Source organism: Herpailurus yagouaroundi, unplaced genomic scaffold, assembly GCF_014898765.1.
Source record: "Herpailurus yagouaroundi ecotype Mexico unplaced genomic scaffold, PumYag 246, whole genome shotgun sequence".
Lineage (NCBI taxonomy): Eukaryota > Metazoa > Chordata > Mammalia > Carnivora > Felidae > Herpailurus > Herpailurus yagouaroundi.
This window is the reverse complement of record NW_024412463.1, coordinates 5,000,820-5,020,894: the sequence shown is the minus strand read 5'-3', so window position 1 is coordinate 5,020,894 and position 20,075 is coordinate 5,000,820. Positions and strand designations below refer to the sequence as shown.

The 20,075-nt window shown below is 41.2% G+C and overlaps 1 protein-coding gene across 3 annotated transcripts in view; it reads right to left on the bottom strand.

Moving 5' to 3' along the window:
* The window catches only part of DOK5 (docking protein 5), a 153,645-nt gene that overhangs the window by 64,831 nt on the left and 68,739 nt on the right, over positions 1–20,075 (bottom strand). For all 3 annotated transcript variants that reach the window (XM_040459642.1, XM_040459641.1, XM_040459643.1), the window contains one exon: positions 17,038–17,145. In XM_040459642.1, the coding sequence (XP_040315576.1) occupies positions 17,038–17,145 (108 nt within the window). The remainder of the gene's footprint in view (positions 1–17,037; positions 17,146–20,075) is intronic.

The following is a 20,075-nucleotide window of genomic DNA, read 5'->3' as shown; positions in this document are numbered from 1 at the left end:
AAGAAAAGAAAAGAAAAGAAAAGAAAAGAAAAGAAAAGAAAAGAAAAAAATGAAGAGAAAAACCAGAGGGAGAAATTTGCCAAAAATTTGTAAACGAAGGAAGTGGATCTCTATCCTTTGCCAACACATCTCCTTCACCAGTGACTCATTTGGCCAACAACATTCTGTGATTTCATCCACATCCAAAAAACATTGACTAATTTTTCACCAATCAGAAAACCCACCTTTTTCTTTGGACATCATTTACAGAAAGCTTTTGTGTGCACTTGAATTATAGTCAAGTGTTTCCACCTATGCACAAACGTGAAATCACACAGATCAAGTCCTAAAGATACACGCTTTTAAGAAATTCGTGTAAAAATGCATACGCAGGAAGGGAAAAAAACATTTATAGTCAATGAACTGTTTAGCTAATTTTCTATTTGTATTGTTCTTATGTTGATATGTGTATATGTGTGTTTCTTAACCACATTAACTAAGTCAAACAATAGATGGTGATAACATAAGCAGATTAAATTTTCATAAACCCTCAACACCTGGGGACTCTTTCCAAAATACAAGGTCAACTAATCATTTCAAATGATAAGTCAAATAACTGTGGGATAAGAAAAAAGTCATTTAAACTACATGATTGTTTTACAGGATTATAAAATCCAAAATCGAGAATTTGGGCCTGGATTATAGGCCAAAAATGACTGCTTTTTTTTTTTTTATATATAACTTTATTTATTTATTTTGAGAGGGGGGTAGGGGCAAAGACAGAGGGGGAGAGAGAGAGAGAATCCCAAGCAGACTCTGCACTGTTAGCACAGAGCCTGATGCGGGGCTCGATTTCAGGAACTGCGAGATCCTGACCTGAGCCAAAATCAACAGTAAGACGCTTAACTGACAGAGCCACACAGGCACCCCTAAAAATGACTGGTTTACATAAGTTAAGCATTTAAATCAAAGGGACTTTAAATCAAAATGCAAATTGAATGAAATCATCAGGTATAAACTTAACAAAACATGTACAGGATATGAAGACTGAACATTACAAATGCCGATAGAAGAAACTCTAAAAGATTCAAATAAGTGGAGTGACATACCATGTTCACGAATTGAAAGACTTGACATAGAAAAGACGTCAGTTCTCCCACAATTTGATCTATAGGTTTAACATAATTCTTCTCAAAAGCCTAGCATGGGTTTTCCATACACATAGACCAGCTCCATTTAAAATTTTATGAAAAGGCAAGAGAATAGCTAAAATAATCTTAGAAAAGAGAGTAAGTGGCATCAGTCATTGTACCCAACATGAAAGATTATTACGCATCTACAGTAATCAAGAGAGTGTGATATTAGCAGAGAGACAGATACATGGCTTAACGGCGAAGAACACAGAACCCAGGAACAGACCCATGCTAATATGTCCAAATGATTTTCGACAAATGTGAAAAGCAATTCAATGGAAAAAGAATAACTTTTTTCCCCCCAACAAATGGTACTGGAGTAACTGAACATCCATAGGTAAAAAGAATGAAACTCAATCTACCTCTGACACCGTATAAAACCTAAACTCAAAATGAATCATGGCCTTAAATATGTAACATAAAACTGTAAAATGTTTGGGACAAAACAAACAAACAAACAAACAAACAAACAAACACACAGAGCAAATGTTCAACATGCAAAGCTATAGAAAGAGTTCTTACACTTGGCACCAAGAGCATATTCCATAAAAGTAAAAACTCAAATACTGGACATCACCCAAATTAAAACTTTTTTCTGCAAAAGACCCTGTTAAGAGGATGAAAAGATAAGCTGTGGAATGAGCAAAATTATTTGCAACCACATACATGACAAAGAACTCATATTCAGACTATATATATAAATATATATATACACACACACAATTTTATATATATAAATTAAATATTAAATATATAATATATATTAATATGATATTATATTATAATTCTATTACATATAATTCTATTATTATACATTATATATATTATATTATAATTATATTATAATTATAATATATAAAAAGATAACATGTTATATTATTATATATGTTATTGTAATATAATATTAATATATATTAAATATATAGAATATATATATATAAACTTTCAAAGCTTAAACATTGGCAAAACATGTAAAGAGATACTTCACAGAAAAAAACACAGATGGCAAATTAAGTGTATAAAAATATGTTCAACATCATTAGCCATTAGAGAACACAAATTAAAGCCTCCTGAGATACCACTACCAGAAAGAAACATATAAAAATAGTGACAACACCAAATGCTGATGAAGGTGGAGAGTCACTGGGACACTCACACGCCGCTGGGGAGAATGTGAAATCGCACAGCCGTTCTGTAACCCAGTTTGGAAGTTTCTTACACAATTAAAGATGCAACCCCATATGATCTAGCAGTGGCACTCTTGGGAATTTAGCCTACAGAAATGAAACCTTTATTTGTAATAACCACAAACGAGAAAGAACCTAGATGCTCTTCAGTGGGCGAGTGCAAACAACCAGTGGTAATCCTTCCGAAGGAATATTGCTTAGCGATAAAAAGGAAGGGGCTACTAATACAACTTGGATCAATCTCAAGGAAATTATGGTGAGTGAAGAAAGCCCATCTCAAAAGGTCATATTTTGCAGGATTCTTGAAAAGAAAACATTATAGGGGCGCCTGGGTGGCTCAGTGGGTTAAGCGTCCGACTTCAGCTCAGGTCATGATCTCGCGGTCTGGGAGTTTGAGCCCCGTGATGGGCTCTGTGCCCACAGCTCGGAGCCTGGAGCCTGCTTCGGATTCTGTGTCTCCCACTCTCTCTGCCCCTCCCCCACTCGTACTCTGTCTCTCTCTCAAAGACAAATAAAACATTAAAAAATTTTTTTAAAAAGAAAACATTAGGGGCGCCTGGGTGGCTCAGTCGGTTAAGCGGCTGACTTTGGCTCAGGTCATGATCTCGTGGTCCGTGAGTTCGAGCCCCGCGTCGGGCTCTGTGCTGACAGCTCAGAGCCTGGAGCCTGTTTTGGATTCTGTGTCTCCCCCTCTCTCTGACCCTCCCCCGTTCATGCTCTGTCTCTCTCTGTCTCCAAAATAAATAAACGTTAAAAAAAATTTTTTTATTAATAAAAAATAAATAAATAAAAGAAAAAGAAAAAGAAAAAGAAAACATTATAAAAAACACATTATGGGACTGGAAGATGTAATTATAAAAGGAAACACAAGGGACCCTTTGGTGATGGAATCGTTCTGTATCTTAACTAAGGTGGGTGGGTACAGAAACCCACAGGTGATCAAACTGCATAGAAATAAACACATGCACACACACATGAGTACAAGTAAAACCGGGCAAATATGAGTGAAAGCAGTGCATTGTATTAATTTCAGTATCCTGGCTGGGATAGTGTATTACAGATTTGCAAAATGTTACCACCAGGGACAACTGGATAAAGGGGACACATTTTTCTCTGTGTTATTTCTTACAAAGGCATAGAAGTCTATAATTACCTCCAAATAAAGTGTAACTTTGAAAAATGTAAACAAAGAGTTTTCAAATGTGCTCCAAGGAACATCTCTATAAGTCTCTGGGAATGTGAGGAAGAGGGGGGTAAAAATGAATGTCTGGGGACGCCTCAGTCGGTTAAGCATCTGACTCTTGATTTCGGCTCAGGTCGTGATCGCACAGTTTGTGGGATCGAGCCCCACATCGGGCTCTGGGCGGACAGTGTGGAGCCTGCTTGGGATTCTGGCTCCCTCTCTCTCTGCCCCTTCCCGCTTGTATGCTCTCTCTCTCAAAATAAATTAAAAATAAAACAAAGAAAAAGAATGTCTGGATCTCTCTTCCCCACGCCAGCCTCCACTCTGGCTTCATTGAAAACAGCTCTTTCTTTTATCTACTTAAATGCTGGGCCATCTAAATAAGGCAACATATGAAGTAAAGAGTCTATGTCAGGGAGGCAGTGAAGCATGGTTATTAAGAATGTGGGTGTCAGAGCCAGACTGCCTAGGCTCCAGCTCTAATTCTGTCACCTCCCAACTGCATAATCTTGGTCATGTTCCTCAACTTCACTCATCCTGAGTTCCTTCATCTGTAAAATAGGAATAATAAAAGTATCTCCCATGAAACTCCTATAAAATTGAACTAACATCTCTGAGTATGTTCAATGCCTATTGGGACAAAGTACACCCTCAGTAAATATCAACTACTATAAATAACCAAAGGAAAACCTCTAGCTTAAATGGTATTGTCCAAAAGCACACCTATTTTTTATTTTATTTATAATTTATCCCAAAGGGTTTAGAGAGGGTCAAGCAGAGTATAAAGGCCTGCCTTACATTAGTTTTTTACGTCTTCACACAACCTTGTGAGGCCAGTCTTATTAACATTAATCCCACTTTGTAGAATTGAAATGTAGTAGATGGCTTTTCTCTCCCCAAATCCATGGTGTACTATTCTCCCTGCCACCACAAATTCAACCAACATTTAATGAGTGTGCATTGTATTCCTTACGTTGATAAAGATGCTGAGGGCACAGAGTCGAACACACAATACAGGATCGCTGGCCTCCTGGGGTTTATTGTTAACTAGCAGTAAACCAACGAAGAAATAAATGTGTAACGTAACTTTCAACAGTGGCAAGTGTTAGGAATTTAATAAGAAATGTAATTCAGACTTGCACGGAGGGTTCACATTAGGCCTTTTTGAGGCAATGCGTTAACATCTAAAGTAAGAGAAGAAACCATGGGGCAAGGCTGGGCAGACCAAAGGAACGGCAGGTGCAAAGGCCCTGAGGTAGGTGAACAAGGTGAAAGGAGGCCAGTGTAGCAAGGTGGCAAGTAGCACGGGGTGGTCTGAGATGTGTGCTAGAGCAGAATCATTCAAGGCCTTAGTTTGTGGTAATGGCTGTGAATTTTGATACAGTTCGAAGGGTGATGGGGAGCCTCAGAAAAAAAATTACCCTTAGAGGCATAGTTTTGAAACCAGCTTATACTTACATCTCACAGATGGCACATGACCCAATGCCACGGTAGGTGTTACAATACAGACTGATACCACCTTCCGTCTCAGGTGGTTGACTACCTAACAGACTTGTCCTTTCTCTCTGATTGGGGTCTGTGTCGTCCTCTGCCCTTGCAGAGCAGGCACACGGAATAAATCCACCTTTGACAATTTCAGTGAGTGCTTTTGATGAAAATGATATTTCAGGATGAGTATGTGTGGCTCGGATGAAAATCTCACTGCAGGTGCAGCGTTGGTGACATTTTTTCAGTCACGACACATGTATGTACATAAGCTAAAATAAATAACTGAAAGAAAACCAGATGTTAGGGGCCCCTGGGTAAGTCCGCTGGTGAAGGAACCAAGTCTTGATCTCAGCTCAGGTCATGATCTCATGGCTCATGAGTGTAAGCCCCGTGTCTGGCTCCATGCTGGCAGTAAGAGACCTGTTTAGGATTCTCTGTCTCCCTCTCTCTCTGCCCTCTCCCATGGTCTCTCTCAAAATACATAAATAAACTTTAAAAAAAAAAAAAAGATGTTCGTTTCATTACAAATAAAGTATTATAACAGTTTTCTTTGTTGTGTATACATGCGAAAATAACAGACCTACTAAGTACAGTGTCACTGTGGATTTGTGCAAGATCATCACTTTCTCTTTCTACTGTTGTTCAAGAGGTAACTCAGGGAGGGGGCACCTGGCTGGCTCGGTCAGTTGAGCGTCCGACTTCGGCTCAGGTCATGATCTCGCAGTTTGTGAGTTTGAACCCCGCGTCGGGCTCTGTGCTGACAGCTCAGGGCCTGGAGCCTGCTTCGGATTCTGTGTCTCCCCGTCTCCCGGCCCCTCCCCTGCTCATGCTCTGTCTCTCTCTGTCTTTCAATAATAAATAAACGTTAAAGAAAATTAAAAAAAAAAGAAAGAGGTAACTCAGACATTACAAAAAGTTGCAGTGGGAGCCTACAAGCCAGGGCAACCCAGAGAAATGTTTGATTTGATCTGTATTTCATTTTACAAATACACTTAAACATTAGAAGTTCTCTCACACACACACAAAACAAACCAAAAAACCTGCATTTCCCGTTTCTCTTGAGAGCGTGGAATACCTAACAACAGTGGGCTCATATTTCTGTAGTGCAACAGTAATCTGGAACTGGACGATATGAAAGCAAAGACAATCCCACAAGTTGCAGCAGAGACAAGGATAGAGAGGCAACAGTGCCTTCATCTTGGACGCTGTGTGCTAAGAAATCCCTTCTAACATTAATGGGGAAAGGCAGAGACATTTCAGTAGTTATTGAATGTTACTTACAATCGGTAGAACGGGCCTTTAAAATAACGTAGTCATCAGAATTCATAAGGAAAGGGAAAGAGTTGGTGAGAGACTGTATCACAGTGAGCCATGTCGCTAACTTCCTAAAATGGGGAATCTGTTCATCATATTGGAGGTTGATAAGACAGGTATAAACATATAATTTAGAGTTACAGAAACAACTAAATGGAAAATGCAAGCAAGTTATGGAGGTAGGTCTGGGGAGGTGTGTTACTTTCCTAGGGCGGCACTAACAAAGCACCAGAAACTGGGTGCCTTATGAAAAGTTGCTCAACGCCACTCCTCATCAGGGAAATACAAATCAAAACCACACTCAGATATCACCTCACGCCAGTCAGAGTGGCCAAAATGAACAAATCAGGAGACTATAGATGCTGGAGAGGATGTGGAGAAACGGGAACCCTCTTGCACTGCTGGTGGGAATGCAAACTGGTGCAGCCACTCTGGAAAACAGTGTGGAGGTTCCTCAGAAAATTAAAAATAGACCTACCCTATGACCCAGCAATAGCACTGCTAGGAATTTACCCAAGGGATACAGGAGTGCTGATGCATAGGGGCCCTTGGACCCCAATGTTTATAGCAGCACTCTCAACAATAGCCAAGTGATGGAAAGAACCTAAATGTCCATCAACTGATGAATGGATAAAGAAATTGTGGTTTCTATACACAATGGAGTACTACGTGGCAATGAGAAAGAACGAAATATGGCCCTTTGTAGCAATGTGGATGGAACTGGAGAGTGTGATGCTAAGTGAAATAAGCCATACAGAGAAAGACAGATACCATATGTTTTCACTCTTATGTGGATCCTGAGAAACTTAACAGAAACCCATGGGGGAGGGGAAGGAAAAAAAAAAAAAAAGAGGTTAGAGTGGGAGAGAGCCAAAGCATAAGAGACACTTAAAAACTGAGAACAAACTGAGGGTTGATGGGGGGTGGGAGGGAGAGGAGGGTGGGTGATGGGCATTGAGGAGGGCACCTTTTGGGATGAGCCCTGGGTGTTGTATGGAAACCAATTTGACAATAAATTTCATATACTGAAAAAAAAAAAAAAGAAAGAAAGAAACTGGGTGCCTTGAGCAACAATAATGTCTTCTCTCTACAGGCCTAAGCCCAAAATCAGTGTGTCAGTTGAGTTGCTTCCTATTGAGGACTGAGGGCGAATCTGTTCCAGGCCTCTCCCCTAGCTTCTGGCAGGGACCCACAATCTCTGGCATCCCTTCATTCAGCCCTGTGTCTGTAGCATTTCCAATCTCTGCCCCAATCCTCGCCCAGCTTTCCGCTGGGTGTTGTGTCTTTTCTTACCAGAACACCAGCCACTGAATCAGGGTCCGCCCAAACCCAGTACCCTCATCCTAAATTCATTCCATCTACAAAGACCCTATTTCCCGAGGCCATACTCACAGGTACCGAGGGTTAGGACTTGAACATCTCTTTTTTTGGGAGACACAATTCAGCCCACAATAGGAGGCGAGGGGTGAAGTAAGCAAAAGTTAATTTTCATCATAAGCCCTTCGATATCATTTGATTGTTTGAACCTTGTGTATATTTTGTGCGGCTTTTTAAAACTTTAAATATCTGTACAACTGTGACAGGGCTGTCTATATGATTAGGCAGTCTCCTCCAGAAGATAAAACCATGCAGTAAACTCCAGTGAGTGAGAATGTGGCATGATTCACACAGCTCCTTTTATTCTCAATATACCAAAGGGTCTCCTAATGCTTCCACTATGCAGTACTGTTATGTATAAGTAGGCCACAAATCATTTCCTAGGCACCCTAAGCGTCCTTGGGATCCAAAGCAGCCACTGTGCCAGACATTATGCTGGGCCCCGAGGACACAGAAAGCTAAGAAAGTGCAGTTCCCACCTACAAGGAAATCACAGTCCCACACAGCAAGTGATCACAGCAAGATACTCTTGGTTGTAACAGTTCCCTACCTAGAGTGCGCTGGAAAATGAGGAACATATATTCAATTGTCCCTATTACTTAGGGTAAACTCTATCAGCTCTCTGCTGCACAGGAGAGAAAATCCAAGATCATGAGGTTTGAACACGATACAAGTTATTCCTCTCACATGAGAGAAATAGAGTCTAGGGCTGACCTGTGGTGCAGTAGGCTGAATATTTGTGTCCTTCCAAAATTTGTATGTTGATGGGGTGCCTGGGTGGCTCAGCCGGTAAAGCATCTGACTTCAGCTCAGGTCATAATCTCGTGGTTCGTGAGTTCGAGCCCCATGTTGGTCTCTGTGCCGACACTCAGAGCCTGGAGCCTGCTTCAGATTCTGTGTCTCTCTGGCTCTCTGCCCCTCCCCCACTCTCCCTCTCTCTCTCTCAAAACTAAATAAATATTTTTAATAAATTAAAAACAACAACAAAATTCGCATGTTGAAACCCAATGCCCAATGTGATGATATTAGAAGTGCGTCTGTCATGGAGGTGGAGGCCTCGTGAAGGGAATCATTGCTCTTATAAAAGAGACTCCAGAGAGCTCCCTCACCCCTTCCACCACATGCAGGCACACCAAGAAGTCAACAGTCTAAAACCTGGACGAGGGCCTTCACCAGAATCTGGCCGTGCTGGCTCCTGATCTTGGACTTACAACCTCCGGAACCGTGAGAAGTGAATTCCTATTGAATGAGCCACCTGTCTATGACATTTTGTCCCTGTTGCCTGAACCAGACTAGGACATATGGTGTCGGGGAGCACAGACCAGACCCAGACATCTCCCTCCACACTTTTATGGGACATGTCCTGCTGCTTCGCCATCCTCAACCCATGGGCTTTTCTGTATCGTGGGCCAAGATGGCCAACGTCCATTTTCTAATCAGCAGGAAAGAGAAGGAGATGAAGGCCAAGGCATTCTTCCCTGTTACACCCCTTCTGGCCAGGATTTAGTCATACAGCCACACCTCACTACATAGGGGTCTTTTCCTTGGGTAGCCTTGTGTTCAGCTGAAACCCATCGGCCACCACCAATGAAGAAGGCATGTGATTAAGGGTCCGCAGCAACCAGACAGACTCTGCCACCAGCATCCACCCACTGCTCGCAGCATGACCAGTGCATCCAGGCAGAAGGGGCCCAGAAGACAGGCTAACTTGGGGTGCATCGGGAGGAATTACAGGGAGGTAAAGACACAGAAGAGACTCTGAGGGATCATTCACGTCTGCCACGTGGACAGGGAAGGAAGGGTATCTGTGTAGGGGAAGGAGCATGAGCAAATGTGGTGACGGACTGGACAGGAGACAGGAGAGGGGATAAGGAAGAGGGTGAATCCAGGACAATCCTTTGGCTTCTGCCTTGAATAACAGAATAGGTATCAGTGCCTTACCCTGAGACACGGAACTCCAGAAAAGAACCAACCCTGGGTAGGAAAGATAGCTAATTCAATTGTGAACGCATTTCAGGAGCCTTTGGCACACTGGTGCATACTTTTACCTCCTTGAGTATTTGAAAAAGGGAAATGTGGTTCAGGTACTACAGTTACCCCCTTCTACCCATCCTACTTCTGCCTACGAAATGTGGGTATGGAAGCATTTACCAACGGGGAAAAGCATCCAAGTAATAAGCTGTAATTTAACCTGTGGAGATGTCAACAGGCATATTCTCACTGGCATAAGTGAAGGAAGTTTCCAGAACAGAGTCTGGTGGGTGGTTTCGTGCACAAAGAGGGAATGACTCCAAAGCACTGTATTGAAAAAAGGGGCTATAATATATTTTTTAAGATTTTGAAAAGGTATATTACAGACAGCTACATCACAAGAGAACGTTTTAGAAGAACGAGAAGCTGGGTAAACAAGAATGAGTCATTAGTACAGAAAAAGTTCTGATACACACGCATACACACACACACGAGGGATAAGCTGGTAGAGATTCCAGAGAAATACTTTTGGGGATGCTAGCCTACCGTGAGGAGCCTAGAATCCTATTTTCACAAAAACCAACAACAAGGTCTGGCAATGGGTTTGGGAGACAGAAAGTGACCTACCCACTAAGGAAGGACAGAATGAGAGAACAAATAACTGGCAAAAAAAAAAATAATGGTGATTACCCTTTGCACTGAGAGGGTCTCCCATTTTACGGACACATTCATAAACACTTACTCCTTTGATACCTAAGTTAACCCTATGATTTTGGTGAAGTGTGAATGGCCACCCCCAGTTGCTCACTGTTGGAATAACAGGCTAAATGGACCTTTAATAAACAAGGTAACACACATACGCAGCATATCCAAAACTGTGTTCCTTGGAATTATATTTATTTGTTCCATGGAACACGTGATTTAAAAAAAAAAAAAAAAAAGGTTGCTCCCTGGTTTGGGAAATGCTGACTCAAAGCTACTCAGGTGTCCTAACCTTTGGCCTCCTCAGGTCTTGTGATAAGCTACCACGGATTATGAATCTCAAGAATGGATGGAAATGTTGCAGCTCCCCAACTTCTTTGACCACAGAACCCTGGTCCTCCTGGAAGTCTCCTCTGCCAGAGTCACCGGCACACGTTCCGGGAAACACTCTATCAGAGAATCTGCCGGAACTGTCTTCTGGCCCAAAGTGAATTGAATCCTGCAGGCTTAGCAACGTGCGATGAGGAGGAGGCCATGATGTGACCTGCCTCGGAGGTGTTAAATTAATTAAACAAGGAGGCCATTAGGCTGATGTGGCTGTAATGCCCTGAGAGAATAGAGAAGCACACCAAATCTTGAGCCCGTAAATGCCTCAAGGTAATGAAGTCAAACACTAAGGACAACCAGTCATAGCCAACTAGGCTTTAAGCTACAGCCAATCAATAACTGCCTTACTCTGCTTCCCCCTTTTCACTACAGAAGTCCGTCCCCAACTCCCATTAGTGGGGGTCTCCCACCCCTTCCAGTTTGGTGCTGAACAATCTGAACTGATTTCTTCTCAAACTCTTACAACATTCAACATGCCCCAGTTTATCTTTTAGCAGAGGTCACCTCTACACAGACGTTAAGCAACCTACCACACACACACAGTGGCAAAGCCGGGATTAGAAAGCAAGTTTCCCAAATGTGGGGCTGGCATACTCCCCAGTCTACGTTTGCCTTGGTCTCAAAAACAATAGATGGTCTTCCTTCCACTTAGATTGCCTCCCAATTGTTATTCATCTTGAAAAAGCAAAACTATTCATAGAAACGCTCAAGCCCTTCTGGTTGGGGTGAGCAGCTCTGATTTCCTGAATGAAAACAGTGAACTTGCCTGTAACAAGAAGGTCGGGAACTATATTTAAAGTCACTGGAGTATTAATATTGTTGCAATTACAGTTAATCAATTTCACAGCCATCTCTGACAGCTGTGGTGCTAGAGGGGAACTTCATGCAAGAGGAAAAGAAATGGAAAATGAATTGCCCTGTATGCGCATTATTCATGTATTTATTTTCCAAATTTTTTCATGAGATCATCTTTAGCTACATTTTCAGTGAGGAAGGCACCAACTTTTAAAATTATGCAATTTCCTATTTTAAGACTTTTAGTAAGGATCAGATACGCAGAAAGTGGCATTTTTTCCCCTTAATAATGTCTCTAAGAATGAACCGAGAGAGGCACTGTGCTTTCGTAAATGCTACGGATTGCCTACAGGAGGGCTGTGGCTGCACCATCTCTGTACTGACCAAATAGCATCATGGACAGCTCCTCATTTCCTTCAGAAATTGTTTTATTTATATTCCAGTAAATTCTAAACTCTGGTCACGGTGCGCTCCTCACAACCTCAGTATTTTATTATCAAGATCCATGCATTACACAGCATTTGGATAAAAAATGCGTATCGCAGAGTTATTCTGCCTTTTTATATGCCCCCAAGAGATTAATATTAAATGTATCAGATCTGAGAGAGTAAGGAGAATGAATGGCTACAGGAACTCATCAAGGTCTTGGAGGCTTCATGTAGATCATTCTTCCATTCTAATGCTTTGAACTTTGGTTAATGATTATTACAGATGAAAGAGAACGTAGCTTACCACCGTCCCCAAAGATTTGCGAATTAAATAACAAAGCCAGCAGGTAGAAGTCTAAAATAGGGCAAGTTGGTCCTCAATCTTCCTGTACTGGGTTCACATTTAGGGAGGATCTTTCCAGCCACTTTGGTTTTACATTGGAGTCTGTCCTAAAACTTCCCAACCCTGGCTTTTTCTGTCTCCGTCACTAACCCACTCCATATCCTCCAACTCAAGATTCCCTTTCCTGGCTTCAAGGTGTCTCAGGCACAGATTTCTTTTGGTAAACTAAATAAAAGTATGACACGAAGACATCTGTAGGTACTCCATCTCATCTGTTTATAACGTGCATTGCTGGGGCACCTGGGTGGCTCAGTCGGTTAAGCGTCCGACTTCGGCCCAGGTCATGATCTTACAGTTCCTGAGTTCGAGCCCCGCGGCGGGCTCTGTGTGCACGGCTCGGAGCCTAGAACCTGCTTCGGATTCTGTGTCTCCCTCTCTCTCTCTGACCCTTCCCTGCTTCAGACTCTGTGTCTCCCTCTCTTTCTCTGCACCTCTCCAGCTCATGCTCGCACTCTGTCTCCATCAAAAATAAATAAACTTAAAAATAAATTTTATAGGGGCGCCTGGGTGGCGCAGTCGGTTAAGCGTCCGACTTCAGCCAGGTCACGATCTCGCGGTCCGGGAGTTCGAGCCCCGCGTCAGGCTCTGGGCTGATGGCTCAGAGCCTGGAGCCTGTTTCCGATTCTGTGTCTCCCTCTCTCTCTGCCCCTCCCCCGTTCATGCTCTGTCTCTCTCTGTCCCAAAAATAAATAAACGTTGAAAAAATAAATTTTATAATGTGCATTGCCTCTCAACCAATAGTTTAAAAAAAAAGTCTACTATGTATTAGGCAATGATAACTAATAGTGAACCATGCCTCCCCCCCCAGCCACCAAACAAATAAACACAAAACCTGCCCTTGTGGACCTTAATTTATGGTGGCAGTATAAAGAAGACAGTAAGAAATAACCAAATAAATATACATGTAGTGGTAAGTACTGAAGAGAAGAATAAAGAGTGTAAAGAGAGATGGGTAGGGTGTGTCAAAGGATTCCATTTTATTATTTTTTTAAAGAGTTTATTTATTTATTTTGAGAGAGAGACAGAGCAAGAGAGAGCAGGGGAGGGAGAGGGAGAGACAAAATCCCAAGCAGGCTCCACGCTATCAGTGAGGAGCCCGATGTGGGGCTTGAACTCACGCCCCGTGAGATCACAAAACCTGAGCTGAGATCAAGAGTTAGACACTTAACCGACTGAGCCACCTAGGTGCCCCAGGATTCTATTTTAAGTAAGAGATCAAGGAACAGCCTCCCTTAGGGGAAGAACTTGAGCAATGACCTGAACAATGTAAGGAAATGAGCGATGTGGATATTTGCAGGGAGAGCATTCCAAGAAAAGGAAAGAACAAGTTCAAAGGTGGAGTGGGTGGCATGCACTCAGGAAAGCAAAGAGCCCAGGGCGCCCATAGCAGAACAGAGGGCGATGGGGGAACTGAGCGGATGAAGTGAAACAGGGGGCAGGGCGTCAAATCTTGTGACGGTTTAGACTTGCCTGGAGGGGCACCTGGGTGGCTCAGTGAGTTGAGCATCCAACTTCGGTTCAGGTCATGATCTCATGGTTCACGAGTTAGAGCCCCACGTCAAAACTTTGCACTCATGGTACAGAGCCTGCTTCAGATTCCGTGTCTCTCTCTCTTCCTGCCCCTCCCCCACCCATGATCTCTTTCTCCCTCCCTCAAAAATAAATAAACATTAAAAAAATTTTTTTAAACAAAAACAAAAATGAAGACTTGGCTGAGGGTTTTGCCTGGAGTACCGTGCGTGATGTGATATTTTGAATAGACTCTAGAGGGCCAGGCATTAGGGAGCCCCATGGCTTAGACCACAGTGGTAGCAACATGGTTGCGAGAACGTCTGGAGTCTATGCATGTTGAACACAGAGCCAACACCACTTGCTGACTAATTGGATTTGGGGAGTTCCTATAAAGTATTCCTCACTCGTCCTCTTTCTTCTCTTAGGCATGGGAAGGTCTGTAAGCAAAGCATAGCCTATTTCTTTATTTTCTACATTAAGCATAGGGGATGGTGAGGAATCAGGTATTTCTGGCTGTATCTGGAACTCTACCAAAACAAGAAAGGACTGATCAACATTAGCGGTCACACACAGTAACTAGACAGGACAAGAGTCGGATGGTGTCTTAGTCCTTCTGAGCTGCTGTAACAAATTCCTACAGATGGAGTGGCTTGTGAACAACAGAAACTTGTTTCTCACAGCTCTGGAGGCTGGGAAGCCCAATGGAGAGGCACCGGCAGATTCAGGGTCTGGCGAGACCCCACTTCCCGGTTCACGGATGGCTGTGTCCTCACATGGAAGAAGGAAGGAGGCAACTCCTTGGGGTCACTTTTATAAGAGCACTAATTCAAATCATGAGGGCTCTACCCTCATGAGCTAACCACCTCCCAAAGGCCCCATCTCCAAACATCATCACATTGGGGCTAGGCTTCAACACATGAATTTTGGGGCAACATAAACATTCTACCATACGCTGGCAGATGCTGAATTGTAAAGTTACAGACAGGCTGAGGTTCTCAAGAGAAGGCTGAGGCATAGCCACAACTTCTGGCCAGCTAGGAGATGAGGCCTTTAGATAATCTTGTTAATTATAATGAAGAATGATAAAGAGAACAGTCAACCATGGTAGGGCATCTGGTCACCAGGGTTTGATGATCTGAAAGGTGGAGAGAAGGTATCAGTGCCAGTTAAGGAAGGGAAAAAATGGAAAAGACTCTGCTTTTGTCCTATAGCTAAACCAAACCCCGCCTTGGGCATTCTGAGTTTCCTTTAAGGCAAGGCCTCTCAAGTGAAAATGAAGCAATCCATTTCTGTACCATTGTTCGCCATCTTGTTTTTAGGTAGACAATGGATACATGTGGAATAACTGGGACCTAATACATCTGGTCCAAAATGTCTGCACACCAGTAGCTTCTGGCGTTCCAGAAATTGTGAGATTGGCTCAAGATTATTTGCCAGCATTCAAAGGTATGCTATCAATGGCTTCAGGGATCACTACTCCTAACTAATAGATTTGCAACTCAACAACTCTTGCCTAAGGACACAAACCATTATCCGAAATAGTGGAAATATCTGGCATATGGAACATAAATGGTGGGGGAAATTCCAGGTTCATAAAGAGGTTTCCTTCTGTTCTCCCTTATAGAGAATGTAGGCTGGGAATGAAGTTGACCTTGGAATACGGAACTCTGTGATGAGATGGTGAGGAAATGGAACACATGGAAAATGCTACTGTTGACTCCTTTCCCTACTTATCCCAAAGTCTCGCTCTGTGCTTTTTCTTTCCTTATGTATGTATAGATGTGCCTATAAAGCATATGCTTTATTTCTCTAAATTGAGAAGGAATACAGCTTGCCCTATGGCTTTTCATTATTGGATAAACCAAGGTGTCAACATAGACCCTTAATAAGATCTTGTAAAGTCATCACCTGCGGAGAATCTGCATTAAAAAGGGAAGATTATCCACTCTCCTTCACCTATAACCAAATTTCTGTGCTAATGAATCTACTGGTTGCACGTAAAATTTCAAATGGCCAGTAGACTCACTCCTGATAAAAGCTCACCGAAAAAGGAAACGAATCTCAAGATAGAAAACTAACACAATTAAAACGCTCTATCATAACAATGAACATAATTCCTCTGTAGACAAGAATAGTATTTTCCTAACATGGAAATAACCAGCCCCTTGGGGAAAAAGAAGTTAACCATGCATTTTTTTTACATATTTCCATGAAAAGAGAAAATACAGAGGCTGCCCACTAACAAGGGCCATGAAGAACATTGCCCTGTGGAGGGAAAGACAGGCCTAATTTATAAATCCAAGTATGCCTTGTATTTTCCTTCACTTGCTACTTCTGAAGTATGTATTTTAATACACAATTACTATTCTTAGTGAGGAGACCTCACTACCACTATTTAAACTGCAGAGCTGGGGGTTCTCGGGTGGCTCAGTTGGTTGAGCATCCAACTCTTGGTTTCGGCTCAGGTCGTGATCTCATAGTTTGTGAATTCGAGTCCGGCATCGGGCTCTGCACTGACAGTGTGGAGCCTGCTTAGGATTCTCTCCCTCTCTCTCTGCCCTTCCCCTGCTCACTCTCTCTCTCAAAATAAATAAATAAACTTAAAAAAAGTTAAGAACGAACAAAAGATAAACTGCAAGTCTGAATTAAATTTAGTCATCAAGCTTAAAAAAATAAACTAATGAGTAGAACTTCCTCTTCCTTCACCAACCCATTTTCCAGGTTCCTCTCCTCCCTCCACATCACTGAATGAGGATCTAATCTGCATCAGGGCACTAGATGTGCTAAAAGCACAGAGACCTTGTCTTTACCCTAAAGGGGCTTCAACATTGGGAGTTGAGTTTACTATGCAAATCGAGCATTTACAAAAGAACTTGGTAAATTCTACAGTAGAGATTGGAAAGCATCAACAAATAGTAGGAAACCAGAAGAGTGACTTTACATTAGTCAATTACTTTAAACAATTAACAAGTAGATAGTAACTTAAAGATGTTTTGTCCTTGGGAAAAGCCTTATTTGCACCTTTGTTAAATAATCTCGACAAGTTTTCAGATTCAATGAACTCAAGTTTACCTACTTCTGAACAGATTTCTAGAAAGTTACAACAATCAAGTTTTACCTTATGGTAACACCTAAAATATGCAGCACGTTCATCAGAAAATTTCTCCAGTCTCTTTGGACCTTTGCTTGAAGCTTTCTTGAATACTAGCCAGCATCGCTGATATATCTGGAAGGAAATACAGAGTTCAGCATCAGTGACTCAGATATCACTTACATTTGCATTTAAATGTTTTCTCTTTGATGTTTTCACCTGTAAAGTATTCATAAGCCGTAAGTGTGATGCTACTTTGGGAAAATAAAAATTTTAAACCCGAAATTGTTTCCACAACAGGTGTATTATGTCATTCATTTACTGGAATCAAATGAAAATGAGTATTTGAAAGCAAATTTCTTAACATTTCAATAACAGTATCAGTAGAAACATTTCAGGAAAAGTCCCAGAGATAAAAATCTCAAATCAGCGCAAATAGCATAGGTATTCATGGCACGTGCTCTCATTTCAAATGCAATTAAATATGGAACTCATAGGCCCAATATATGCTGAAGGTTTCACTGACAGTCCAACAGAAAGCCCTTATATGTCATATGACAATCCTCACAACTGATGGTCAGGAGTGGGCCAGACACACTGGACTAACTAATAAATGACTGATTAACACCAACCAGATTCTCCCTCAGAAAATCCAACCCAGAGGCTTAAAGATTACTCAGACTGAAGAGCAGTCTGAGTTAAGAGGTCAATACTCATAGGTTATAAACTGAGGTTGGTGACCATGTTGGATCATGTGCCTAACAGGTAGGCAGTGGAACCTGGTCCAGAGAACTAGGTGATTGCTACTCCAGGCAGAAGAGACATTTTAGTTCTCTGTCATCTTTCTGCTGCTGACTTTGTGATCTAGCCCTTCCCTTGATTTTCTTAGAAATCATCTTCCCCACCGTCAACAGCACTCTTAATTGACAGAGGCTGAATGGAGTTCTGATTCTAGCAACCAAAGCTTCCCTGATTAAAATAACCAGTATATACTAAACGAGACACCAAAATTTCAGTCATGCCACAGAGAGGAAAGTACAAAGAGCTAATGAGTATACGAACAACAATGTTCTCCAAAAGCAAAATAAAATGAGATGTTTTAACCTAAAAATTAATAAGGATTCATATTCATCGTAATATTCACTGATGGAAGAGATCTGAGTGGCACTCTTCTACTCTGCTGGTGACCTCTAAAGGCAATTTGACAACAGATATAAAGAACCTGAAGAGACTAAGAATCTATCCTAACGAAAGAGCCCAAATGCAGGCCAACACTGAAGGAGGAATTCTGCATTCAAGGGCAGACAGGTGGGTAACTATTCAATGACAGTTATCTCCCTGGTCCTTAAATCATCTTCTAAGTATGTACCATATTTAGGTGGTTTTGTATAGTCAACCCATAAATGAATTTTATGCACTACGAAGTTTAAGAACATTGGAGCTAGTAAGAAGAAAAAAAGTCCACATAAAACATTTGGTCATTCAAACCATACTCCATTGAAAATGCATTCTACTATTTTATTAGTAACTGGCAGATGGATGAAGAATTCAGGTTTGCTACTATTTATCCTCAATGCTGAATAGATTCCATTTCTCTCTGCTCACTGGGTGAACTAAACATTCATTAATCGTTTTGTTTGGGATAGTAACAAGAAAATGAAATCCACTCCACTTTGAAGTTTTGCTCTGAACACAGAGGGTAAGATGTGTGCCTCAGCCTGCTGAATGTATAATATAATCCTAGCATTATTATTTATAATAACAATAAATAGAATAATATATATAATACACCATGTGCCACCAATAATGTGTATGTTATCTATCTATAAGGATAACATAGGTATTTCATTTGAAACAAATTTCAGAAGGAATTTCCAATGACATGAGAAAGTGCATAAAAGTGGGGTTTTTTGGCTTGTTTTTGTTGTGTTTAATAAAAATTAATATTGCAAATTAAATGAAAGAGAACTGTTATTTCCTAAATATCCAGAGGTATCAGTAAAATAGTGCAATTAAAATCAGTTATTGGCTTCATCTTGCACAGTCACTGAACTTATCAAGAGATGTAAAAACATGGAGACAGAAGTGGAAAAGCAATTTAGTGGAGAAAGGTACACTTTTAAACAAATGGCACTGGAATAATTGAACATCCATAGGAATAAAAAAAATAGTACCCCCCCCCACACACACACACAAACACCTTAACCTAAAACAATCACCTTAAACAAAAATAAACTCAAATGGACTTAAATATAAAACAAAACTATAAAACTTTAGGGGAAAAAAGTGTTTGGGATCATCATCTGGACAAAGAATTCTTAGACTGCATACCAAAAGCACAATCCATAAAAGAAAAGCTTGCCAATTTGTACTTCCTCAGAACTTAAAATTTTTGCTCTGTGAAAAACTGTCAAGAGGATGAAAAGACAAGTTACAGAATGGGAGGAAATATTTGCAAACTGCATATCTGACAAAGGATTAGTATCTAGATATATAAAGAACTCTTAAAATTCAATAGTAAAGAATCAAACAATCCAATTACAAAACAGAAGTTAAAAAAAATGTTTATAAACATACATTTCACCAATAAGGAAGCACAGATGATGAAGAAGCACATGAAAAAAATGTTCAATATCATTAGTCGTCAGGTAAATGTAAATTAAAACCACAGTGAAATATCACTACACATCTCTCAGATTGGCTGAAATTTAAAAAAACGAGAATACCACCAACCAAATGCTGAAAAGGATATAGAGAAATTAGGTGTCTCATACTTTCCTGGTGAGAATGTAGAATGATACAAGAACTTTGAAACACAGCTGGGCAGTTTCTTTAAAAACTAAACAAGCAACATGACCCACAGTTGCTTTCTTAAGAATCCATTCCAGGGAAATGCAAACATCCCCGCCCCCCCTCCCCCCCCACACACACAATTTGAACATAAATGTTCATAGTAGCTTGATCTGTATCAGCACAAAACTGGAAGCACCCATATATTCTTCAACGTGCTAATGTGGTACATCCATATCATGGAGCACTTCTTAGCTATAAAAACAATTTAACTA